At 48.4% G+C, this 27,871-nt stretch overlaps 1 protein-coding gene across 1 annotated transcript; it reads left to right on the top strand.

Annotated features, from left to right (window-relative positions):
- The first annotated feature begins 577 nt into the window (after window positions 1-577).
- Window positions 578-27,367, top strand: TMEM263 (transmembrane protein 263). The gene is made up of 3 exons (XM_078856519.1): window positions 578-783; window positions 13,801-13,876; window positions 22,957-27,367. The coding sequence occupies exons 1-3, from the start codon at window positions 778-780 to the stop codon at window positions 23,247-23,249; spliced, it is 375 nt and encodes a 124-aa protein (XP_078712645.1). The 5' UTR covers window positions 578-777; the 3' UTR covers window positions 23,250-27,367.
- The last annotated feature ends 504 nt before the right edge of the window (window positions 27,368-27,871 follow it).

Raw genomic sequence — 27,871 nt, 5'->3', positions numbered from 1 at the left:
GTCGCTGCTGAAAAACAAGCTAATAAGCTCAGTGGGCTTTACCCTGGTAAGATACAAACAATTGTTTGGTTTTATTTGAACATATATTTTTAAAGTGATGCGTTTACATTCCCTACACTTTACACTCCTGTCGTGTTTTTTTGTATTTGTTTGTTGAACTTTCTGACCCTCCCGTGCCCCCCCCCCCCCCTAAACTGGACATCTGCGGGGGTGGGGGATGTGGGGGGGGGGAGGAGGAGAAAGAGCTTCATAGCTCATCGGATTCCTCCACTATAAATACACATGATCTGCCTCTAGATTTGAAGCTTTCGTGACTGCAAGGATTCAAAATAAAATAATAAGAAATGAAAATAACTAAATTAAATCACTTTTTGTTATTTTCATTTATTACTAATTTTTTTTTTTACCTACGTGACTTTACCGAAAGAACCTAAGAGTATATGATCTGCCTCGCTGATGCACAATCAATGCCTCTTGCACGCACGTGTTGCTACTGCCACTGCCACCCACCACCACCACCGCCTCCTGCCGCTGTAAACACACTGCTGACGTCACACCCCCACCACCCACCCCCCCCTGCCTGGCCACGTATGCAGCAGCAGCAGCAGCGGCGGCGCAGTGAAGAAAAGGGGGCCCTCTCCTACTACTCCTGCTGCTTGCGTTCGACTGGCTGGCTGGAGCTCATCTCTTCTCGCACCATCTCTCCACCATCACCTTCTGCGTCTCTAACCCCGGTCCCCTCCTCCTCCTCCCTCCCCCTTGCACCTCAACAAGGCCATGAAGGTGAGAGACACGCGCACACAACACAACAGGGGGGTTGGTTGGTTGTTGTACGCGGGGCATTGAACTGGTGCGGTGAAGAAGATGATGATGATAATGGTTGTGATGGTGTTTGGCCGGAGCTAGTTTTGTAACAGCCATTGGCCACGTCTCTCTGTGTCTCTCTCTGTGTCTCTATGTGTGTTGTGCGTGAGGTTTGCCTTCGTGAACGCAGCCTGTGCGAAACTAAACGCCGCGTCGTCTTGCTGCTGCGTTGTATCGTGTGGCACGGAGTGTACTCTCTCGTGTGAGTGCGGAGTTGTGGTGCCGTCTAATTCCTCTCTCTCTCTCGCTGCTTTATTACGGCGACACACGAAGCCAGCAAGCGGCTCTGTTGTTGGCAAAGTCGGGGAAGGAAATCGGTGTTCGTCTCGCCACTAACATTCGTCTCGATGTCGTCGACCCCACATAGTCGTGGCCTCTGCATTCGTCGACAAATTGTCGTGGCCTCCTCTCGATGCTGCTGTGGTGGTGGTGGTGGGTGGACGTGCAGCGTGTAACGCACGTGTGCATGAGTCGAACCTCCATCGATTTCGGTGGATGTTGTCCGAGTGACCTTTAAGATCATCAATGTTACCGTGACCGATTAGGCGACGCGTCGATAGATTTAGACGCCTCCGCGTTCAGTGTGTCGCACGGGTTTTTGTTGGCCGTGTGTGCTGCATATACTGTCTGCCGTGATGCTGTGGGGTTGGTTTGTGTGTTGCTGTGGAAGTAGTAATACTCGACAGAAATCCACTGCTGGATGAATGCCTGTGTTAGTTGTGGGGGGGTGGGGTGGGTAGAGGCATTGGGGTGGTTGACCATACTTCACCACGCCAGTCAGTGCAGGTTGGTGAAGGCAGAGAGTAAAGCCAGGCCCTTCCAGGTGAAGGGGACATGAGGTAGGAGATGAAGATGTTTGTTTAACAAGGGAGAGTTGCATAAGATGTGGCTAAAGGGGAGCTGGGGGATGGAGAGAGAGAAACGGACCGGGCAGCGTTTAGGGGATATGGAAGATACATTTGTATAAAGCGAGGGCTGACATAATATAAAGTGAAGATAGTGTATACACTGTAGAGGAACTCAGCGGATGATGGTGCTGGAAATCTTGAGAGATGCAGATAAGGCATGGTTACAGCGAACGATGGAGAGAGGCGGATGGAGATAGGCAGAGGAGGGAGAGAAAAAAAGATATGACTTTGCAGTGACAGAGAGATGCACACACATAATGGTACATAGTGTGCTTACAAAGGGAAGGGATGTGCAGTTAGGGAGATGGAGGAAGATATTTAATGATGTATCGACAGAACGTGCTGTAGATGGATGCAGAAGGAGGGGGGGGGGCATGGTTGTGTGTGGGAGATAGTGGGCGATCTTTCGAGGGAAGGGATATACAGAAGGAAGATGAATGGAGTTATACGATTTACTGCGGCTCATGGAAAAAAATGTAGGTATAGAGTGGCAGCCAAGGAAAAGTAACGCTTCCGAAAGTACGTCTGCGGAGGAGATGGAGCGATAGAATCTGCTCGTGCCCAGGTGTCAGGTGGATTATTACACTATAGGGTTGTGAGGTGGATGGGCAGCTTTTTGATGCGTTCATCATCAGCAGTGGCTTTAACCCTGCCGCTGCTGATGATAGACACATGGCGCACACACACACGAGAGAGGGAAAAAAGTAGCCTCTGGCTGACACCAGGTCAGGGTTTGGGTCAGATGACCCCAGCTGTTGCCTGTGCCACGTTTTGCTGCCAAGGGGTGGAGTCTGTGGGTGGTGGTGTTGGAAGGAGGGTTGTCGCTCAGGGGGTGGGAGCAACACGTGGCTCTGTTAGGAGGTGAAGGATGAGAGCGAATGGCAAATTAACCCGAACACTACCCCCTAACCATAGTCTCGGTGCCAAACCTACCATTATCTCTGATCTTGACTCTAACCCCAATATCGGGCCCTCAACCTACAGTTTGCCTTTAACCTAATTCGAGCTCGGTGTTTTGCCCCCCCCCACCAACACTTGTACTAGCGATACGCCTAATTCTAACCACCTAACCCTAGTTCTAACCCTAACCTAATGTTCAAGTCATAATTCCTATCCCTTGATCAATAATGAATCGCAATCCTAGACTTAACCTGATACACTACTTCTATCAAGAACCCTTAGCTATTACCGATAACTCTATCCTGTATCTAGTTCTAAATCCAACTGTAGCCCTGACCTAAATTCAGTCCTAGCCCCTGACCCCAATTTCAAACATAGTCCTAACCATAAGACCGAGAGCCATATAACTCAATATAATGTGTCCTCGGCAGGTTAAGGTCAAGACTGTATTGAAATAAGGCAAGCCATAATTGCCTCGCACTAGATATACTCGCACATTAATTGGGAAATGAGATCCATTGCAAGAGGCAAGGTCATCCTGAAGGGTCACGGATATCATCTCCATAGCTGAACTTGTGAATGCGGTGTTATGCAATGCTTAATTTCTCAGTATATCCAGGTTTATAGTCGGCACGTGTCTGAGAGTGAAAGCAAGAGGAATACTGGGTACGGTGTGCCCTATTTTCTGGGTCACTGACATGGGCAGACCTCGCCTAAATTAAGCCCTGGATGTTGGCTATTAAGGATTTGCTCAACCGAATGCCGTGGTGGGACACGCGGGACGTGTTTACGACAATCGGAGATGTAAGGTCGGCAGTAGGAGTGGTTGTCATTGTTCTGTAAATAGAAGGGGTGTTGCTGGTGGCGGTGTGGTTGTGATGATGGGTTCCTTTGTTATTGCTTGCGTTGATAATGTTAGCTCCGATTGGGTTAATGATTGTAAATATTACTTTTTTTAGAAGGTCTTGTATACTTGCCAACCATATCGATTTAAGACTTATGCTGCAATTTTGAAACCCTTTTAGTGCATACCTATTTTCAAAGCTCATCATGCCACTTCATACAATTTATTATTATTTTGATGCAATTTTGCTTTGAAATTCGGTATGCGATAAAAGGGCTTTAAAGGCAGCAGCCGGACCACTCACATCCTTCGCGTTGGATAGTGAGTGGTATTGGTGAACGTGGTGGTTTATGTATGGGGTCAAGTCGTTGGTGTTTGTGGTTGGTGTGTTTGATTGTTAAGGGCCTTGGTGTCGTTGGTTGTGTTAATATACACTGTGGTTAGGTGTTTGCTCATTGGTATTACAGTAAAGTGGACTTGCCTGTGATTTTGTTCCGGTTTGAATTATGCCAATTATTAAGGGATGCTGATAAAGGTTACGCTTTTAGTGCATCTAACCTGAGGTAGTGTATGGTATTATGGTTAGTATTTCATGTTGGGGTTAAGCTCAGAGATATTATTAGTTTATGTGGCTCAATAAAGACGAGTTATGATTGTTTACCGCTAAAGCTAAATTTAGTATTATGAAATAAGGTTAGCTTGACGGTTACGGTTAAGTCTATAGATAGGCTTAGCACGAAAGGTAGGTGTAACATTATAGTGAAGTGTGAGACTGAGATTAAGGCTAAAGTTCGAGTTATGATCGTGGCTCCTGTATATATTTTTTAAAGGCCACAGAGCCCCAAGGTTTATGGCGTTAACCTTCCCCGCATGAGTTGGAGTTTGCGTTATATAACGCAATGAAGTACATTTGACGAAGTAGAACATATTCTTATGTTTTTTCGGTAAAGTCACGTAGGTAAAACATTAAAATTAATAAAAGTAAAATAAAAATAAAAATCACGACGTTTCGGAGGCAACACTTTTATTAATTGTAATGTTTTACCTACGTGACTTTACCGAAAAAACCTAAGAATATGAATCCTTGCAGTCACGAAAGCTTCAAATCTAGAAGTAGAACACAGCACGTCCACAAGAGGAGGGAGATGGAACGATCATGCCCAGGCGCAGCACTGGGTGATTTAAGCGGCGCAGGCTGATTGGTTGCTGCCTCCATTCAGCAGTGGATTGACCGTGGCCGCTGATAATGAGGACGAATTCGAGGTTTTGACGCTCACAATCCCAGGATTACACACAACCCAGAGACTCAGCCTGCCGATTGGTGGTTAAGAGGGGGGTGGGTGGGCGTGAGTGAGTGAGCCTTGGGGGCAGAGAACTCTGCTTGCTGGAGGTGCACACGTGGCAAAGACGTCCACATGGTACGTGGTCGTGTTTCCCTCCCCCGTGCAAATATACCGACGGAGGCAAGTAGCAGCGACTTGGGCACTGGTTGTTTATGTCTTTACTTTAGTCACGGTCTTCGTCGGCAACAGACTTTTGGAGATGTTGTCTTAGTCTGCGGATTAATTTAGGCCTTTCTCGAAAGTCGCGTTCATCGAGCAGACGATGCAAGACAGTCCGCGTTATTCAGTGTTGATGAAGGGCACGCAAATTCCTCCCAACAATAGTATCCGGTCAGACAGTTAATGTATTTGAAACTTATTTTTTTAAATAATATACTGTATAGCTTGGTGATTTTCATCCATAGTCGTTGCTCATAAAAAAAAACCACTTCGTCGAAAGTTATTTTCGTCACTAATTTCGTGAACAAAATTAACATTGCACTGTGTTCTGCCTGACCGCTGAGGATCGAGTGTGTCACACCGAGGTAGACAGGTAGAGAATGGTGATGAGTTAACATCTGAGTGAGTGCTCGGCTACAGTTTAGCTGAGTTAACATCTGCGTTAGTGCTCGGCTCGAGTTTAGCTGAGTTAGTATCTGCGTTAGTGCTCGGCTCGAGTTTAGCTGAGTTCGCGTCTGAGTTAGTGCTAGGCTACAGTTTAGCTGGGTTAGCATCGGCACGAGTTGAGCTGAGTTAGTATTTGCGTTAGTGCTAAGCTAGAGATTAGCTGCGCTAGTATCTGCGTTAGTGCTCGGCTCGAGTTTAGCTGAGTTAGCATCTGCGTTAGTGCTGGACACGAGTTTAGCTGAGTGAGTGCTAGGCACGAGTTTAGCTGAGTTAGTATCTGCGTTAGTGCTAAGCTAGAGTTTAGCTGCGGTTATGGAACGGATTGAGTTAACAGGACAGTTGGACTTGTGGTTAGCGTTCAAGCTATACAGTCAGTACTAGGGCTTTAGGTGAGTTGATGGTCAGGGTTTGTTTAGGACGGGGTTAGGTTGGGTGATGGGCTACCTGCTTGAGTCTGGGATTCAGAATTGGTGAAGGTTAGGTTTGGTTAACATTTTAATGGGAGTTTGTATTGCGGTTCAGGATGAGATAAGGTTTTAATTGGGTTAACTCCGAGGTTGACCATCGTGGAGATGGAGTGAAGATCATGTTCTGAAGCTAGAAGAATAGAGTGATGGTTGGATAATGCCTTCATTCAGCACTGGATATAACATGATTTCAGATTATGGAGTTTTGTGATTGTGTATGCTGTTTATTGAGATAGAGTTGCATTAAGAGTTATGGCGAGCATCATGCTCTGGGATTAGCAGTGATCAGAATGAGGTTTATGTGATGGGAATGTGTCTGGTTACGCTTGGGATTGACACAAAGCGTATTGTAAGATGAGGTCAAGTTTCACGTTCGGTTAAGTATTCGTTGGAGTTGTGAAGACTTACACTTTGACTGCGTTTCAAACAAACCCAGCGTTTGCCCTGATACGATCGTGGTTAAAGTTAAAGTCCATGTTGCATTCAGTTTTGGTGTAAGAGCGTGGTGGTGTTATTAAGCTCAGGCTATGCGTTGGGTAATGTGGTATATCATATTCGTGTTATTGTGTTGTGTGACAGAAACAGGACCCACATTGTAGCCAGGAAACTGGGATTCAGGTCAGGCCACTGGGTGGACTCACAATGATGGCCAACAAAGGATAAGCCATTTAATATGTTAATTCATGCTCCTATAAATTATAGTGAGGCTTGCAGCGTTTGAAGTATCCTTATGAAATACATTATTTACACGATACTGTATGACATGATAGAGAAATAACATTTTTATTCTGACTTTTTTAGTTCACTGAGTAAAGGGAAACGCTTGTTATCTATGACTCTATTCTGTTTATCCACAATTATCTATGTATTTTCCCATCCTGCTTTGCAGAATGGCTTCCAAGTATTCACATCGTTTTTGTGGATAAAAGTTCATCGGCAAACCCATCCGATTATGTGATTATCTGCGAATTCTTTCCTGCAGATAAGTGGAGTCGATTCGCGAGTAATCCTGTCGATAATAATATCCGCAATGTTCGCCCCCTACTTCACTATGGTTAAGAGGCGGCGTTCTCATGTAAACCTCATTCACTGTAAAATGAATGACCAGCTGCATTGGATCGGATTGCAGTAGAACATGTTTAGAATCTCTAAAAACCATAGGAGCGTGGTTAAATCCTGCAACGTCAATAGCTGAAAAACACTAACCTTCTGGTTTCATCCCTGCACAAGAAGGCTTGTTTTATTCATTTGTGAATGTGGCCAGACACTCAGTTTATTAACTCCCACAGCTTGCTTTTAAAACCATTAATTCCGAATAAAAGGTACCGTGGCTTTAAAGGTTATTTGGGTCTAGATCACGGGGGTAATTTATTATATTGGCTGCTGTTTTTAGTGGAGCCACAAGGGTTTGTTGATTAGTCGTGAAAAAATAAATGAGTAGACACTTTTCCCTGGAGAATAGAGTTTACAGTGGAAATTATGTCTTTGCAATTGCCCACATCACATGGCCGAGACATCCCCATCCAGTACCAAGCCCTTGAAATCATGCTACGATAACTGTCGGGCAGCCGTACATTTTTATTGTTTAGTCGTGAAAATTGTCGACTAATTTGAGTGGAGAATAGCATTTAGAGTGGAAATGGTGGCAACGATCAGCCACGTCACACAGCTGCAGCGACCTATCCGATACCAAGACTAGAGCTGCCAGACCTCTCGAGTTATACTCCAAAGCCCAGATTGGCGTTGGCTCCTCTATGCAAAACCATAAGCACACATGTGTGTGTTGAATTAATACAAGAATGGATGCGCTGACTGAACCGCAAGGCCCTCTCTTCTCTTCGCTGTTGACTACAGCCACGCTTTAATTGATTCAATCAGTCAATGAGATTTTGTCAGTGCATGTCTGAATTTTATACTTTTCGAACGGAGCACACGGCATCAAAGCCCCCACTCGTTTGACGCAGCTTTCTCTCGCCACGTCACACTCGTAAATGTTTACGTAGCCACTCGAAATGTATCGCTGCTTTAAAGTGAGTTGAACATGCGGAAACCTACGTGGTACGTTTAGACAAACATAACGTGGTGCTGTAGTAGGTAGTATTTGTTTACATGCACGACGCCTGCTGGAGGAAGGTCTCCCCAACCCGTGTGGGTTCTTGGAGTTGTATGACCATACTTCACGCTGTCAGTGCGGTCGGTGAAGGCAGGGAGCACAGCCACAGGAGCATAGCAATGACATTAAGTACAACACTGTATACACTTCACGCTCCTCTTCTTGGTTCTTTCGGTAAAGTCACGTAGAATGGAAATAATAAAATAATAAAAATAAAACATAATAAAATAATTCTCACGACGTTTCGGCCACAACGCAAGCAGCCGTCCTCAGGTGGAGAACAGGTCTGTCGAGAAGACAGAGTCTGACCTGTTCTCCACCTGAGGACGGCTGCTTGCGTTGTGGCCGAAACGTCGTGATAATTATTTTATTATGTTTTATTTTTTTTATTTTATTATTTCCATTCTACGTGACTTTACCGAAAGAACCAAGAAGTTCTAGATTTGAAGCTTTCGTGACTGCAAGGAATCATATTCTTAGGTTTTTTCGGTAAAGTCATGTAGGTAAAACATCAAAATTAATGAAAATAAAATAAAATAAAACAAAAATCACGACGTTTCGGAGGCAACACAAGTCTCCGTCATCAGGTGGGACCGTCACAGCCGAATTAGCTGCATCAAGTGAGGCAATGATTCAAGATGTAATCCCTTATAAGCAAGTTGAAGGGGGGAGGAGAGGGGGGGGGGAGCTCATCAGAATGTGGTAGCCAATGAATGGAACGTATCGGGAGGGAGGGGGGCGGGGCTCAAAGACAGCACGGAGTGCTAAGTACAACGCATCGGGAGGGGGAGGGGGGCGGGGCCAAAAAAGATGAATCCCTGCAGTCACGAAAGCTTTAAATCGAAATACATCACGCTGTTAGTGCGGGTCGGTGAAAGCAGGGACCATAGACACAGGGGCATAGAAATCCCATTAAGTACAACACTGTATTTTGCTGCGCTGCACTGTGGTGTCAGAAATGTAGCGGCCACAGCCTATAATGCCTGTTATGCCTGTTATGTATGGTAGTCGCCCATCTAAAAAGTAAACAGGCTCAGCCCTGCTTAACTGCTGAGATCTGATGAGATTGGATGCATTGCCGTTGACTTTGGTACTGCAGTTACTTTGTTACTTCTATTACTGCTATAGTTTCTGTTTGCTGCTACAGAGAAAAACGTTCTTCATTTGGCAGGCAAATTCTAAAATATGGAATTTAACCAAATTAAGTGCAAATCTCTTTTAGTATGCTTTTTTGTGCACTCATTGATGACTTGGCTGAGAACGCTAAACTACGCTTTTGAAACTGGTTTAGTCACAAGCGTTTGCTTGGATTCGAACCCAGGATCTCAACGGTGCAAGCTCAGTTATAGAACTGAAATTACTGTTTAATTGATATTCCTTCGACATTGATAAAGGAGACCCTTTCCATCGTCTTTTTATTGACTCCGTACTCAGGAGCTGTTAAATACAAAAACACTCCCATTATCTGTCAATTCCAGATGAATCGCAGATAAACTGGACTGTGGATGAGAAATTAACTTTCAACCTTGTCAACTCTGCTATCACGACCTCCTCGCTAAACCTGACCCCACTTCCATCATTATGTAGTTATCCGCTTTTATAAAGTCTTGAGATATTGTTGTGTTTAGACGTTATATAAATTGTTCTGGATTTTAAGTTTTCGTGACTGCAAGGATCACGTAGGTGAAAAAATAAAAAAAAAGAATAAAAAAAATAGAAATAACTAAATTAAATCGCGACGTTTCGGAAGCAACACAAGCTTCCGTCATCAGGTGGGACAACCACAGCAAGAAACAAAATTACTGTAGAAGGGCAAAGAGAACTGTTTGTGTGTTTTTTAAAATAATATTTTATTTTTTTCACCTACGTGACTTTACCGAAAGAACCAAAGAGTATGTATATAAATTGTTGTTTTAGTCTGAGCCAGCAGCACCGATTGAGTTTGTGGGTTTGAGGCCCAGGGCTAGTAATCTGTCAGAACGCCGATGCCGAGATCTGGGTATGTGTCCCACACATCTCAACACCTGAGTTCAAACCCTGGGGGCTGTGTTAGCTGGAATGTGCATGAAAAACAACATCTCAGCCAAAACACCGATTGCCACGTAAATACAAACATAATTGCAAAAAAATGCAATTGAAACTTAATTCAGCACGAACGATAATTACATGGACGTGGCATAAAACAACTCTGGGTGGGGGGGGGGACATGGCACAGTCAATATTAAACCATTTTTTTTATTAATGGTAAACACGAATCACAGAATGTGTAAACACGAAACACAGAATGTGCATTATCTGCTTTGTGCCTATCGTGCATTTTGCTTTTGCTCTCAACCCCTTATGTATACGAGGAAAGGCTATGACACTAATCACTTTCTGAAACAAATTGTTGTGCCAAGATATTTGGGCTTGACTTGAATAATTCAGCAGGGGCTGTAATCAGATTTAATGCAAAAAAATGGAATAATTTGCATAGTGGAAGCATAACCCTGCTGTGTGTGGAAAACAAAATGATAAACATGAATATCGTGCAGTGGGAACTCGTGGATGGTTGGCGGGGGAGCTAGTGATGTGGTTTGTGTTGGAGAGCCATGCCAGTGCCACTGAGCTCTTGAGTAAAATTTCAACAGCCGATCAACATTCCATCAGTTTTCCATCCATACGCCGTTTGCTGGTCTTACCTTGTGCTGGACAACTACACAAAATGTAACATACACATATCTTTAAATACAAAGTTATTTACTTATAGTTTTTAGGTGTAAGTCAACATCGAAGCTGTTGGTGAACATTCACTCAATTGGAAATTCTCTCCTCTGCTCACCCTGAGGTCTGGTTGAAAATACACTACAACCGGCCATCCGTGCTTTCAACTCCCTGCCCCTTTACTGCCTCAGGGTCTTTGTCTTCTCGACTATAACTGCCTCTTTTCTATAAAAAAAAACCTAATAAATTAACGGCACCTTCCATCCGCCAATGACCAACATGTCCCACTCTTTCGTACAGCACGTTGAGATGCGGTTGCATTTTAGATGGGTTATAAATACAAATTGTGTTTTATATTACTGTGGGATTGTGGTGGTTAGTAAACTGATTTACGAACACGGTGCCCTGAGATCGATTCGGAGCTACGGCTAACGTCATTGTCGAGTGATCTCCAGGCTTGTCCTGGACCTCCACTTCACCAACCCATACTGACCATCACCCCATTGGTCTCTTGAGCTGTTCAAGTGGTTGTTAAAGACCCTGGGATGTCATTGACAAGAGTGGGGCCCCACTTCCCTGCTGGTAGGGTGTCACAGCGCAATGCTCGAATGTGAGAATCGCTTGTTTAAACAAAGGGCAACAGGTTGATTGACTGGAACACACAATACAGTTTTGCCCCTGCAGGGGAATCTTGAAAAATGTGGCGAAGGCGCATTTCTGCTTCAAGTTGTTGTGTTCGGAACAACCGCTGTGAGGACCGCTATGTGTGTCAGTGGACCTGCAGGGGGTGTTGGATAAATCACTGGCTGTGTTCATGTACAGTGGTTGCTGTGATCGCATTGAGAACCACAATGGGTTTTGTCCGTGTAAATGCTTGTAATGTTACGCCGTGAACTATTACTCTTATTACTGATGCTGCCGTGGTGCGTTTGTTATCACACTGGACTTGCAAGCCACAGATGGCCGGGTTGCATCTCCCGGTGGGCAAGATTCTTAACCCCCCTCCCCTGCCCCCCCCCACTGCCACCGCCTCTATTCACCTCTTCCAAAATGTCTGGGCAGTGTGGAAGAGTAGGCCAAATAACCTCCACAGAGGAGCTGCCCCATAGCAAAGGCCCGTCCGCCAGCAGTGGCGTTACTCAAGGTTCGCAGGGCTGCACCTTTACCACCGTTATCCACAACAGAGTGCATAAGGGGATGACTTTGTCACTCGACTTGTGTTGTTCACAGTGGGTTACGATATGTAAACCATGAACTTGGAAAATACGTACAACCCACTTGGCATTTGTGGGCATTGCCAAGCGGTGCATTTTGCAACACCCATTACACAACTTGCTGTCCGGTTTGCCCGAACACTATCCGAACGCCAAAGTTTGTGAAAAGTGCAGTGTGTGCAATTGCGACGTGAGACATCTCGCCTTTCACGTGAAAAAGTGAACCTTTATACCCTCACGTGAACTTTTAATTGCGCAAAGATTTGCGATTATGGAGTGGAACTATCACTGAACTCCTTCCGGTTGGTTGTGCCGTATTCCTGAAGGACCCTGTCCTCGTTCTCTGCAATATTCAAGTTGTGTTGTCTTTTTTTGTTGTCGCTGTGTTCGCACACGGCCGACGGTCTCCCTTGTAAAAGTGGCAGCCTACTGGCTAAACCGGAACATCCGTGTAACGAATAAAATAAACCTAAACTTGTAAACTTAAATCGCACCGAGCCGTCCAAACGGCCGGTTCATTGATTTGACCTGACTGACCCCATGAATAACTCGAGTCATGGATAAGAGGACCAGAGATTAAAGCAGTCTCGCAGTATTGCTGCTGGGTATGTAATTGCCCTCTGTTTGGTTTTGCAAAGTAATATAAATGTTTATTGCCCCACCCCCCACAACCGAATAAAGTGGTTTCAATCTCGATTTAAAGCTTTCGTGACTGCAGGGATTCATATTCTTGGTTTCAATCTATTTAAACAAATTGAAAATAGACGTCCCCCAACCCCTACTCAGCCCCCCCACTCACTCTGCCAAAACACCACTCGAACGTGCATGTTGTTTCGAGTGCCTGATTCAGTACGTGTAATTAAAAAGGAAAAACATATGGACGTGTCTATGCACTCTACATATCAGTGGCTGGGGGTGGCTCCCGGGGCTAATAACATGTCGGAGCACTGAGCTGGTACTGCTGGGCTTGGATCCAGGCAATTATCCTTGGTTAAAACCGGCTTGTCAAGTGTGGCAAGTTTATGGTCTCAGCCTGGTCACCAATCAAAACAATTGCAAATGTATTCGATATGGTTTTCACTTCATTTGGCAAATTCCAGGTGAGTATAACAATTGAATTGAAATGTGAGGAACACGCTCTTTGCAGGGCACATATATGTAACAAAAAACGCTCAAATTGGCTTCAAAGGTTACTGTGATGTTAGCTTCAATATTGTTTTTGACACACTGTGGTGCAGTGCAAGGTGCACGAGTTCCGAATAGAGCCTTGCGTCTCATCTCGGATCGTGCCGCTGATAGCAGGATTATAATATTCAGCAAGAAAACAACGACAATATAATTGACCTCGACGAAGTTTATTCTCTTTCTCACATAGTCGTGATTCGTTATGACTCGCAACTTGGCACGCACACAGTCCTGTGCACAGTGTAGTCCTTAATTGAGTACTTGGTGAGGTATGTCAACGTCAGCAGGTGTGGTGGGTGGTGCTGGACCGCCTGTTTGCGCTTGTCAGGTACGGTGGGACGCCTCCTATCCATGAATGATGTCGAAACTGCCATTGGCAGACCTTATTATCTGTGACATCTGTAATTATAGATTCGCAGAAGAATGGATAATACAAAAATAGACCTGCGCGGCAATAGGAATATATTCAGATCAGCCTAGGACTGTGAATTATCGGAGTGGATGTTAGCATCATGAATTAAAGGAGTCGTACTGAATCAGCCTGAATAGGCGCTCAAGAATGGCTCATCTCAACAAGCTACGAGACTAACGGCGTGCCTTTTTTTTCTGTGCGCGTGCGTGCATGTGCGAATTTGTCCGCGTGTCGACGTCAGGGCCCAAACGGAACGGAGAGCATGAATGCGGATATGATGGGCACACCTCCTCACTTGCAGACTGAACCGCCCACAGGTAACCGTGCCCACACAGACAACCCTCCTGCGTCTCCATACCGCAAAACTCGTGGCTCCCGCTGATATGGCCTCACACCACGTCACATCTCGTACTCCTTTTCTCACTTGCACATCCGAAGCTAGGACGCGGGCAGCCCTCACGTGGTCCTTCACTGTCTATTTCCCATGTCGACCCGGATCCAAAACCTGACACGCTGGTCTCATAAAGACGTCTGTCTGAATCTGGCTTGAGGACAAGCAGAACCCAGGGGTGGGGCTAATCGCGTCCTTCATATCACCGTGTCATCTACACGCGACTTAACTGGTTAATTGCTTGTGATGTCAGGGGCACTGCTCGGCTTCTGCATTGAAAAAACCAACCTGGCGCCTGGTTAGCCATGCAGGGCTGGCTTGGCACGGCTCGGTTATGTAGTGGTAAAGAGTTATCGGGGGATGGCACCGCTATACTTATTTCCAAATTCAAGTGAAGACAACATATCAACACTTCTGGCTACAAAGCCACAGGCATGGCCTAGTCCAGTTGTAGCTCCTGGCCAACTGTCAAAAAAAAACTCTGCACGAGGATTGCGGTGAAGCCCTCCTCCCTAAGTCTGTCTCCATTTTAACATGGAGAGTTTTGCTTGGAATATTTTTGCCGTCACAAAATTTAGTTGTCGGAGACGGTGCTGTCTCCCCTGACCTATGTCACTGACGGTCTCTGTGACATTTCTATTGAGCCGATGAGGTCATAGGCTGAATAAAGTCAAGGAGACACTCCAGCCCAGTTATTTATGGCCTAGAAAAATACTTTCCTGCAGTGACGAGGAAAGTGAGGCGATTCGTTTTCCAGCAAATATTCCCAGTTTGGCAAGACAAACCACCCTTGGTTATTTTTAGCAGATGTTGGGTGGAGCCATTTGACCCTCATTGTTATGTGTGTGCGTTTAGAACCACATGCGTATGTGTTCAGGAATGCACAAATTATGGGTAAACGTGCTTGCATGCTCACAAGTAACACATGGCACAGTTACACATGTGAAAATGGTATGCAAGCAATCAATTTAATACGCACAAGAAACACACCGTTACAGGACGCATGCACAATAATACAACACGCACACACAAACATACACAAATGCAGCTTGAAATGCCACCAACAGCATGCTTGCACAAGAATACACCATGCACACTAACGAACACACACACACACATGCAGCGTATACTCACATCGACACAGCATGCATGCAATCCGATACCACACGAACATACACAAGCGCAGCTTACAATGGCATCAACAGAGGATTAATACACACAGGCATTAACAATAAGCTCAAACAAGTGCCAACAAAGTTTTCATATGTACCAGCATAGCTAGCGCACAAGTATCAACAACACACGTGCATAACAACAGCATCGCACACACACACCACACACAGAATACTACAAATATTTAGCACGTGGCAAATACTGGGCAAGCGTTGCAAGTACATGTGTAGAGGTGTAATTGTGTATGGGAGCGGATGGCAAACAAACACAAGGGGCGTGGTTAGGGCCGTACACATAGGAGGTGGCCACACCGACGTCCGCACCTGCATCCCCCACGGGCCCCTCCCGGGGGGGCCGCGGACTATAAGAGGGGGTGAGCCGGAGGGCTCGAGGTCGAGGTATCAGCTTTAACCAGCGAAGACGGAAGACCAGCTAGAATAGGCCCCGGAGCTCCCCTGGCTCGCTGTCCTTATCAGGGCCGACCAGGGCAAGCCGGTGGCGTGGCCCCGAGAGCCCAGACTGACGAGCAGGTCTGGGAACTCAGGGGGTCGGATCCCAGCTTGACCAGGGCTGGGACAGGTAGCCTCCCCTAGCTCCCTAGTGGAGGACTTGGGCTTAGGTTAGCGGGGCTTAGATGTTGTGTCTCCCTGTTAGCCGAGTAAGGGGACGTTACCCCTTAGGTCCTGTGTATACTCGCTAACTGTATACAAGTTGTGTTAATAAATAAGTGTGCCTCCGATCCCGTCGTCAAGCCTCCTGAGTAATTACTACATCTGGTGTCAGAAGTAAAACGTCCAAAGATGGACACACGAGGGACGACACGTACCAGGGAGTCGGAGAGGGAGGACACCGCGGCCGAATCACCACCAGAGATGGCCGAGGTCGGATCGGAGCAGCCGGGGCCGAGTACACCCGCGCCGCTACGACAGGAGGGGGGGGATGCGTCGGCCGAGGGACTTCGGCTGGCTCACTCCCGCCTGGCGGAGCTGCTCTACGCCGCGGCCGCCGTGTTGGAGGAGATCACGCGGCTGGGAGCTGGAGGGGCTGCGCGGGAAGACGGCAGCAGCCGACGCACGCCGGCATTTCCCGCCACCCCGACGCGGCTCGCGGTTAAATTTCCCGCCATCACTACAGTGCGAGCAGAGGGCGGGGCCGGCCTGCGTCAGGTGACTGCTGAGGGCCAAGCACGAGCCGTGACATCATCAACGCCGGCCAGCGCGTCAACAACGGAGCGACCGGCGATGCCATGCTCACAGCCCGCCCACACTGTAACGTCGGCTGGGAACGAGGGAGCGAGATCCGCAGCCACGGACGTCGCCTTACAACAGCGACTGCCGCCTCTCAAGGAGTTCGTGGGAGCGGCTGGAGATTGGGGTGGCTTCAAAAGGCGGTTCATCGCTCATCAAGAGATGGCGAACTGGACGGACGCCGAGGCACTATGCGCGCTGCCGGCGATGCTGGACGACGACGCCCTGGCTACCCTCACCTCGGCGCCTAAGGAAAAGCGCGCCACGCTGCACCTGGCGCTGCAGCTGCTGTCAGCCGTCTATGGGCCGCCTTCGGACTGCAGGCAGCTGTTCCACGATCGGCATCGGGGCGCCAACGAATCGCCCCTGGCCTTCCGAACGGCTCTCCTGGCCCTGGCAAAGGCAGCTTTCCCGCGGATGGACGAGGAGGGAGTGGACGCCATGGTGGCTGAAAAGCTGCTGCTACTCGCCGATGAGCTGGACATCGCCGTCTTGGCTCAAGACGACGGAGAGATGTCGTCCCTGCTGGTCGCGCGCCACATCCACGGGGGCTTGCGGTCCCTGCGTCGCAAGGCTGCCAAGGGGGTGGCCGGCCATGCCATGGCGGCCACCGCCCTCCCATCAGAGGAGGTCTGCGGGGTGGAGCGGCGGGGGGAATGGAGATCGGCGGCACCGCAGGCTCGGAATGGACCGAGCCGCCAGGAGCAGCCCAGGCCATCTGGGGCGCTCACACGCTGCTACAACTGTGGCCTGCAAGGCCACGTTGCGTCAGGATGCCGGGCTCCCCGTCAGCGCGGAGCGACACCTCGTCAGGACGCCACGCCGTCTCCACCCAAGCTCCAGCAGAGAAATCCGGCGAGTCGTGGCACCTCACACGTTTGGCCCATGCACACATCCGACACACACTCACGCGCTCAACTGAACAGGGTTCGAAAATCGCCGCCCATCGCGCGCGATTGTTCTGAAATGCGGCGAGCGCTCCAACCGGGTCAGTGGTCGGAGCTCGCCCATCGTGTCGTTGCTGCGTCGGCGGGATCATCGGTTGTGGTCGGTCATATTGATGGGGTAGAGGTGTGGATTTTAATTGACACAGGGGCATCGGCGACCATTATATCTGATTTGATTTATAACATCCTTCCCGTTCAAAGTCGTCCCTTGCTCCCTGTTGACGTGCCATGCTATGCTGCTAACGGGGGCTCGCTGGGCATTATTGGGCAAATCCGCGCCAAAATTTGCATTGGAGACATTAAATTATCCGGGCCTGTTTTGGTTTCCTCCTCACTCGCGGTTCCGTGCCTGTTGGGGACGGATTTCTTGGCCAAAATGCCCATCCGTATCTTGATTGACCAGGGGTGCATCGAGCTCCCATCGGGCCGACGTGTTACATTTTTGTCTTCCCCCACCACGGAGCGTCGGGCGTTTGCCACCGTGCAGGCGCTCGTGACAAAAACTGTGCGCGTACCCCCGGGGGCTCAGATGCTCGTCCCTCTTAGGTTGCGTCGGCCGTTTGCTAAAGGGGTTGCGGATCGGGGGGTCTTGTTGGGACCATCTCGGGCCGGGGTCAATGGACCCGATTTGCTAGCGGCTCAGACCATGGTGAAAGGGGATGGGGACCCCTTCATTGCAGTCCTTAATGTAGGATCGCGAACGGCCGTGGTTCCTCAAGGGACCGTGCTTGCACACGCAACGCCGGCGCCCTATGAGGAACCACTCGTGGGTCAGGTAACCACCGATCCTCCGTCGCGACCGCATTCGGACTGTGATGACGGATGGCTGGATGCACTTTGCGCGGGATCTGTGGATCTGTCCGACACGCAGCGTGCGCAGCTGCGAGTTCTCCTGAAAGAATTTGCCGACGTTTTTAGTAAACACAAATTTGATATTGGTTGTACTAAATTGCTGCGACACCATATTGACACGGGTGACAGCGCGCCAATCCGCCAGAATCCCTTTCGGCTCAGTCCCGCCGAAAAGGATCATGTCAAATCGGCTGTTGATGACATGCTAGCCGCCGATATCATTTCCCCTTCCAACAGCCCGTGGGGCGCACCCATCGTTTTGGTGAAAAAACACGACGGCTCACTGCGGTTTTGTGTCGACTTTCGGCGATTGAACAAAATTTCTGTGGCAGATGCGTACCCGCTTCCTCGAATGGATGAGTCGCTCGATGCCTTGGCGGGGGCACGATTCTTTTCCACCCTCGATTTACTATCTGGATTCTGGCAGCTTCCTCTGGATGACGAATCAAAACCTAAAACTGCTTTTCGGACACCGCAAGGTCTCTTCCAATTTAACCGCTTGCCGATGGGCTTACATTCTGCGCCGGCAACTTTTCAGCGGTTAATGGAACTGGTCTTGGCAGGCTTGCAATGGGATTCGTGTTTAATTTACTTGGACGATGTCATCGTCTTTAGCAAATCCTTCGAGGAACACCTCCAGAGGCTGCGTGCTGTTTTTCTCAAAATGCGGGCTGCCAATTTAAAATTTAAACCGCAGAAGTGCCATTTGCTCCGCGAATCGGTGCGGTATTTGGGTCACATTGTTGGGCGCTCGGGGATATCCACTGATCCCGCCAAAACGGAATGCGTCAGCTCCTGGCCGACTCCCACCTCGGTGGGAGAGGTCAGGAGTTTCATTGGGTTCGCGTCGTACTATCGACGGTTTGTGGCTGACTTCGCTACGATCGCGAAACCATTGCATGCCCTGACGTCCAAGGGAGTCAGGTTTCATTGGGGGCTGGAGGAGGAGGCTGCTTTTCACGCCCTCCGGAATGCCCTGGTGGGGGCTCCGCCGTTGAATTACCCCGACTTCTCACAACCCTTCTTGCTCGATACAGATGCAAGTAACACGGGCATCGGGGGCGTGCTGTCCCAACTCATTGGGGGCGTAGAGCATGTGGTGGCTTACGGTAGTCGGGTACTGTCTCCAGCGGAACAACGGTACTGCGTTACCCGTCGGGAATTATTGGCAATTGTTTATTTCATTCAGCAGTACCGCCCATATCTGTACGGTCGGCGTTTCACCGTCCGTACAGATCATGCGGCCCTACAGTACGCTCTGCGGGTTCAACAACCATCGGGCCAGTTGTCTCGATGGTTGGAGATTCTCCAGGACTACGACTTTGTCACCACATATCGTAAGGGCGTCCGCCACACGAACGCTGACGCCCTGTCACGGTTGCCACCCACTTCGGAGTGCGCTTGCCTCCTGGGTTCGGGGCGTTGTAGGCCCCCGAACGTCACCACCGATTCGGTCCTCGTGGCCGCCGCCGATGCGCCTTTGGCTTCGGGTCCTATCGAGCAAGAAGGGAGGGATTCGTTGCTGGGGTTGTCGGTCACGGAATGGGGACGCCTCCAAATGGAGGACACCTCCCTCCTCGCTCTGCGCCGTCGCGCAGGGGGGGTTGGGCAGGGGGTGGCGAACATTGACTCGTGGGGGTTGTTCCAGGGTCTTTTAATGCACTGGGACGGAAAAACCCGCCGCCAGCAGCTCGTGGTGCCTGCAGCATTGAGGGGTAAGGTGGTATGGGCTGTTCATGAGCGGCTTCTGCACTTGGGGGTTCACAAGACCTTTGCCACGCTCCAGCTCGATTTCTTCTGGCCGGGCATGGCAAAGGACGTGGGGGATCTCCTGGGGTCGTGCACACAATGCGCGCAGCGAAAGCCACCAGCTAGGGGGTCCAACCCTCCGCTGCAGTCCATAAAGGTTTCCCGGGTTAACGAGCTCGTTGCGCTAGACATACTCGGCCCATTTCCCGCTACACCCAGGGGGAATAGGTATTTATTGACAGGGGTCGAATACTTCACAAGATGGCCTATGGCCTGGCCCCTGGCCAACCAGTCGGCAGCAGCCATCGCGGAGGCCTTTGTCCAGGGCTATGTCCTCGACAAAGGTGCTCCGGAACGGCTGCTTACTGACCAGGGTAAGAATTTTTCGGGAAAACTCCTCCGCGAGGTGTGCGACCTCTTGGGTACGGAGAAAATTCGGACCTCCCCGTATCACCCTCAAACTGACGGGATGGTGGAACGGCTACATCGGACCATCACGTCTATGCTGTCCCAACAGGTGTCCGAATCCCAGACAGATTGGGACCTTCGCATAGCCGGTGTGTTGCAGGCCTACAGGATGGCTCCCCATGCGGCCACCGGATTTTCCCCTTTCTTTTTAATGTATGGCCGCGAGGCTAACCCCCCTGTGACGACCCAGCTGAAGCTCTCGGCGCCTCAGGCGAAGTCTACCTTGTCCGAACACGTTAAATTTAACATCAGCAAATTGTCTGAGGCGCGGGAAGCGGCCGTGCAAAATTCTGAACTCCGCCAGAAGGCGAACGAGAGGCTTCGGCTGGGGCGGGTACATGTGTTCAAATGGAAACCAGGGGACAGGGCATGGTTGCACTGTCCCCAGGTGCCACTGGCAACCTCGTCAAAGTTGGTACGGCCGTGGCGGGGGCCAGTGGAGGTCGTACAGGTCTTACGGCCGCAATGTGTTCGCGTCAAATGGGGGAGGCGTCGGTGGTACGTGCACCCCTCAAGGTTGAAACCGTTCATTGCGCCGGCCCGTGGTTCACACACACACACGCATGGCCAAACGTGTGAGGGGTCCGCCGACTCCCCGACGTCGCTGCTCTCGCCTAACATGACATCAACTGTTCCATCTCCAGGTGCAACAGGAGTGACGGGTCCACGCCCGCCAACCCCTCCCGGAGGGGTCGGGGGTCACTCGGCAGCGACGCCAGACTCTCTTGCACCCGGACCGTCACCAACCACCACTGAGCGTGCCGGGTCGAGCCCTTGTGACGGGCCCGCCGCGAGAACGCGCGCCAAAACGCGCAGACTATTGTGAGGTCGGCCGTTGGGGGGCCCTTGCGGACAGTGGGGGAGGGACATCCGGAGCGCATGTATATATGTTGGGTTTGCGGAATGGGGTATTTATTCGGGAGGGTGCGCCGGGTTATTTTTTTCTCTTTCTTCTTCTACCTGTTCCTGTTGTTGTTGTTGTTGTTATGACTGTTATCGTTCTTGTTAAATTTACGCGAGGCACACACGGTTTTGGGGAGGCATGCACCTTTATTCTGGTTTTGTTGCAGCCGGGGACGGCTGCGAGCTGTACAGGGGGGGGTGATGTAGAGGTGTAATTGTGTATGGGAGCGGATGGCAAACAAACACAAGGGGCGTGGTTAGGGCCGTACACATAGGAGGTGGCCACACCGACGTCCGCACCTGCATCCCCCACGGGCCCCTCCCGGGGGGGCCGCGGACTATAAGAGGGGGTGAGCCGGAGGGCTCGAGGTCGAGGTATCAGCTTTAACCAGCGAAGACGGAAGACCAGCTAGAATAGGCCCCGGAGCTCCCCTGGCTCGCTGTCCTTATCAGGGCCGACCAGGGCAAGCCGGTGGCGTGGCCCCGAGAGCCCAGACTGACGAGCAGGTCTGGGAACTCAGGGGGTCGGATCCCAGCTTGACCAGGGCTGGGACAGGTAGCCTCCCCTAGCTCCCTAGTGGAGGACTTGGGCTTAGGTTAGCGGGGCTTAGATGTTGTGTCTCCCTGTTAGCCGAGTAAGGGGACGTTACCCCTTAGGTCCTGTGTATACTCGCTAACTGTATACAAGTTGTGTTAATAAATAAGTGTGCCTCCGATCCCGTCGTCAAGCCTCCTGAGTAATTACTACACATGCAAGGCATTATAAGATAATAACTTTCAGTCATTCACTGCTTGAATTAATCCTGCACATCTGATAGACCCGAAAAATATTATGATGAAAAAGTAGCATCCTTTGATATTTGCTAGAAATACGGTGGTGCTGTACATTTTGACAAAAATGCAACGTATATTTGGTTAAAAAAATCGTAGTAATTTGGCCTAGTTTCCATCGACTACTTGCAGAACATGCCTTTTCGTGCAAAGCGTAAATGAGACCCACATTCTTGAACAACCGCATCTATTCTCAAAGAGACCAATACACACATGCAGACATGTACGTCTTGTACAGGGAGCGTAAGTGTGGTGGTACAGGCACTAAACACGTACGCCTCCTGGGTCCAGATATATTTATCACAGTCCTGCAGGGACGTTGCCTTTAAGAACGAAGTTTGCAAAAAAATTGTTTGCTGCGATTCCCACGGTGGCCTGAGTGGGAACAGGAATCGCTGTCTCACTTTCTAATTTGGTGGTGCAAAAAAACATTCCGAGCCCATACTCTTTATTGATTTGAGCCTTTAGACTCGGAGCTGAGTTTGTTTGAAGTTGGTCAGGCGCAAATACTGGACTCGTGGCTTTTTAGGTAGGTGCCTGGCCCTACTTTGCTCGCTCGCATAAGCATGCACAACATACTTTCACCTGGACCACTCTTAGAAACGAACTGATCCTGTGACATCATGGGGTCATCGTTTAAGAGAGATGTGAGGTCAAATACCATACCTCGCTCAGGTCAAATTCAGTCATGATTTTGTTTTGTTTTTCTAGGTTCCCCAACTCCTTAGCACAACTCTCTGTTCCAATTCAGTGCAACCAACTGATGACAAATACTCTCTGTTACTTGAATCCCAACCCACCTTTGTCTCCTTCCCCCCCCGCCCCCCCCCCCCCAGATGACGAGCGAGACCATGGCAAGCCGGCTCCAGCGCCAGGCATGCTCTGGCGGGTCTCGGGCGGCATATTCAGCGCCACGAAGGGGGCGGTGGGCGCCACGCTAGGTGGCGTGGCCTGGCTGGGCGGCAAGGGCTACGAGGTGACCAAGACGGTGGTGACCACCGTACCAGCGGCGGGGGTCGGGCTGGTGAGGGGCAGCGTGTCGGCCGTGGCTGGTGGGGTCTCAGCCATGGGATCGGCCGTAAGCAGCAAAGTCCCCTTTGTGCCAAAGAAGAAAGACAAGTCCGACTGAATAACACTGCCGCATAGGTTTTCACAGTTGCGCTGTATAGCTCTCCCCGATGTGTTTTCTGGTTGAACCACGTGTTGTTCGTCTCGTGGAGTGACAAACACGTCGGACGTCATGTCGAGCAACACGCAGTGCAACCCGAAAAAACATCGAAGAGCCAAGTCCGACTGAGACTGGCGCGCATGGTTAGACCGCCGGATTACAGTACAGGGCGGAGACGAGGGGTCTGGATCGACATGCGATTCACACCTTCGGCCTCCCTGTCTCTCTGCGCTCTCGTTGTACGACTTGCGCGCGTGCCTCTTGTCCCTTATCGCTCGCCATCTATCCCTCCCGCTGCAAATACAACAGTGTTTTTTTTTTCTATCGCTATTTTTTGATTGCGTTGTCGGCGTCTTATGCGCATTTTTGCCACGTTCGTGTGTTCGGTTTACTGTTGTTGCTTTTGGACAGCCGACGATGTGCGTCTCCGCAGCCCTAATGAATTAAAGGTAGAGCTGCAGCCCGGTTATTGCTTGCTCACACAACTGCTGGTAGATGGGGCCTCTATTATAGGAAGCTCTCGGGAGCCGTTCCAGAGCGTGCTTTGGCCTACTCATCCACATTGGCCAGACATCTAGCAAGAGGTAGGCGTACCCACAATTGACCTCACCACATGCGACCTGTTGATGGACAAATTCATCACAATGCCCTATTTAACAATGTTCAGAAACATTTAAAGTGATCAGGTGCTGTTTGCAGCAGGAGCGAGGCAAGGGGGTGACTTGTTAAAGAGATCAAGAGATTCACGCTTGGTTTTGGGGGCTCGGGGAAAGGGACACATACAAAATTCCTCCCAATAACTCCCATCTACTGTCCTGTGAAAATAAAGCCACTTCTGGATCCGTGATTTGGAATTTTAATTAGCCCATCGGATGAAACAATTTTCAGAGCTTAATTTTTTTTACGACTTCACCTGGAGACAATCGTGCTTCAGCCAGCAATGTTTCAGAATGTAATCATGTTTTGTCTGGTTTATGAAAAAAAATGGCAGAAATGGGATGTGGATGTTGTAAAGTTGCACTCCTTTCTTTGGTAGAAACCTCTGTTGTTAGTTCACTTTCAAAGCTAGGGTGTCAAGAGCAAGTTTCAGACGAATGCTTCAAATGCAGCAAGCTGCCGTTAAACTCCTCCGGTAGCTTGGAGGAACTTTGGAACGTGCAACATTTTTGTTCTGATTGGCTTTTATTGGAGCCTCAAGTCCCAATGTTTGTATCCACACGGTGGCTTTAAACCTGGTCTCTTGCAATATAGTTTCAAACAGAAAAACTGAGCCATTTTCATTGTATCAGTCAGGTGTTACTAAAAACCACTAACATTAACCGTATGTGCATATTTAAAATAAAATAATATTGGGATTTATTTACCAGTCAGGAGGACATCACGTTGGTGTTGAAATATGTGGACGATGACATCTCAACTGCTCCTGGCGTCACCTTATGGATGACCTCTTTAACTCAACACTAAACTGCTGCACTGCTTTGTGTTTAGTAAAAGTAAAAGAAGCAGCTCTTTGCATGTCACAATTGGACATTTTAGACTGAAAGCTGGTTTTGGCCAAATTGAGTTTTTTTTTTTTGGTGGAGTGATTTGTGATTGGGCTGAGGTGATAAATTCACTGCACTTGATAATGAGGTTTAATCACAGGTGGCCAAAATCCAGATCAGAGCTCATCAATTCAGCAGTTTGGCTTATTGCTGTGACATTTATTATCCTGAGTTTTGCCACCCAGCTAACATACAATTCACGCATATTTACGATACAGAAACACCGATCTAATGTGTCCTGAAACTCCGTGCTGAAAGACGGGTTTGGGCCAAGCTGTGGGCACATTCTATCGAAGGGTTTGAGGCTCCATGGCACCTATTGATGTCGACATGACATGTTTGATGTGTTAATGAGACATTCCTGGAGACCATAGAGAAGTGAGGTTATGGAACGGTCACAGCGTTTGAAGCGTTTGTCTTGTGCTTTCTTTACGCACGTCCGCTTAACAGTGCATTGCGATCGCTACGAAGAAATATATTTCATCCAGCAACACATTTAACTGGGCAAGGATTGTTGAGCAAATCCTGAAACAACTGGCATTAAACTAATATTTATTTGAACACAATGACTTCTCGGCACTACAAAAGTGTCACCAGATCCAGTTTCCTGTAAATGATGCTGAATAAGTGGCCTCTTGTTGTTCGTGCTCAACAATCCGGCATCGCGGTCACTTTGAGTTGGATTGGCGCGACGGTTTCAAGTTGTAGTTTTAAGACGTTCAAAAGCATTGAGTTTTCTTTTGTCCCCCCTGATTGCGTTCCGCACGGTGAACGGGCGTAATTTCGTCTTCGACTAAAGGCTGCATTGCACCAAGCTGCACACAGCTTCGTTTATTTTGCAGCCTTGACATCGCTGAGCCTTGCATCCCCTGTGCTATGACTCTAGCTGCTCTCGCCACGTAGTCTGTTGTCACGTGAACAGCGCTTTGAATTTCGGGGTCGCTCACAAACTGAAATGCAGAGGCCACGTGGTGACAATCCAATCTAAGTTCCGTATGGTTTGCATTTTCCCCCCGAGGGTTTTCTTAAATCTTGGTTGACGATTATGACTTTATTTATTTAAGACATTATTGAAATTGGTTGTTTCATTTCAATTACTATGGTCTGTGTTTAACCAGGTTAGGGACCTGTTGGAATTCACTACCGTGGCAGGTATTGTGTGTAACCTTAATCGAATAAAGACTAATTCATTTTTGTTACATTTAAGTTGGGGGGGGGGAGGGCGGGATAATTCCCAAATGTGAAAACTTGCGACTCTCGCACCATCCTTGTGCAAATTGTCACACAATTTACAGCATTTTCTTTGCAGGAGGTGGCATGCTCTAGGTAACATACATTATCGGTGTCCCTGCCTCGTGTGCACCGGTGCTGATTCTAAGGCTGTCGTAGAAATTCCACATTGCTCTGCCAACGGCCAGCCTGTTCGTAGGATGACATTGTAGTATCAAGCACCATTGGGATGATGGGTCAAATTAACCCCCAACCAGCATTTGAACCAATGAGAATTGGCTTCTGACTGCCAGTTTGAGCATCGGGACACAGTGCCACGTGGATAGGGGAAAATACTGCCACCAATAAACAAATGAGTGACTGCAATTGAACCGTCCTCGTTGTGCAAGCTCCGTACGAACTGGTGCATTGGCATGGTATGCCAAATGCGGTGCCACCCAGCTGATAAAATTTGATTAAACTCCCCACAACACTGTGGGTAACTGTTTTTTTTAAACCAAACTTCACGCTAGTCAATGCAGATTGGTAAAGGAGAAGACCACATAAGCGGTACTGATATCACCTGCCACTGAAGTTTACCGTGCCCGGGAATGAGCTTTAGGGTCAATGTATTCATATAGCGTAGGTTGCTAACCACTGCGCCACCCAAATTGTGCATCGCAAAGAGCCTCGAATTTTTTGCCTCATTGTTCTAGCTTGCCTGGCCTTTTTAGTGGCATGGGGGCTTCAAAACATTTTATTGTGCAGCCTGCTCTAACGAAGCTTTGCCTTTTTGAATCTAGAGTTTACACTTCAATGATTTAACCTTTGGCATGTGAAAAGTTTATAGATGGGACTTGGCAGAATTAAATCCCTGTCTGTTCCACAGTTAGGGAAATGTATTGTGATTAACTTTTCATAATAACCTGCATTGTAAACAATATTGAAACGTTGAATGAACTTGTCATTAAAGGGAGTTGATGTTTGCAAGTAATCTACACTCCAGCATTTTACCTCTTCGAGATGATCATTCTGCCACCAAACAATACAACAAAATGACGTTATGCAGACCCACATCGGTTTAATACTGTCGTTAAGTCATAACTCTTGAAATATTTGCAGTTGGGAAACAAACGACGTGGTATACTGGCCTATATCTTGAGAAATATTTAAGCATTCAACAATCTCAAGCTAGAAATTAATCGAGTGACACGTCTGGTCTGGAAGTTCAACCCACAGGCAGCCGAGTGGGTACACAGACCGATACATTTTTGATTTTAGAACTTTCGTGACTGCAGGAATTATTATTTGGTTCTTTCGGTTAAGTCACGTCTAAAGATAAAATAATAAATTAAATTAAATAATAGAATACTATTATTTAATTTAATTTATTATTTTAAATATTATTTTAAATAATAGAATACTATTATTTAATTTAATTTATTATTTTATCTTTAGACGTGACTTAACCGAAAGAACCAAATAATAACCAAATAATAAAACGATACATTTTTCTATCTTTTAGCTTAAAATTGCTGAGCCTGAAACTCTTCAGAACAAATATTTAAGGTTTTCCTACAAGTCAATCAATCTTGTCGAGTTGACCTACGCAATCCGTTTGTACGGAACGGGCTCTGGCGTTGGCTGATTCTAGTGCAGGCCTATGGAAGGCTTTCTTCGCTGGCTTTCTGCAGGCCTGTTGAAGAGCATTACATGAAAGGTAAATATTTTTGGGAACTTTCACTCGTTATATCCCGATTGTGCCTTTGGCATTTACGGGCAACATGCAGCATTCCCCCCCCCCATTTTGAATCCCTCTACGTAGAGAAC

The sequence above is a fragment of the Lampetra fluviatilis genome, chromosome 5 (genome assembly GCF_964198595.1).
Source record: "Lampetra fluviatilis chromosome 5, kcLamFluv1.1, whole genome shotgun sequence".
Classification (NCBI taxonomy): domain Eukaryota; kingdom Metazoa; phylum Chordata; class Hyperoartia; order Petromyzontiformes; family Petromyzontidae; genus Lampetra; species Lampetra fluviatilis.
Note: the sequence above shows the minus strand (reverse complement) of the source record. Positions and strands in the feature narration are given on the sequence as shown.

Excerpts from the sequence above, each read along its gene's own strand:
- TMEM263 (XM_078856519.1), top strand. Across the intron at positions 13,877-22,956 it reads GCAGACTGAACCGCCCACAG|ATGACGAGCGAGACCATGGC; the intron begins GTAACCGTGCCC and ends CCCCCCCCCCAG.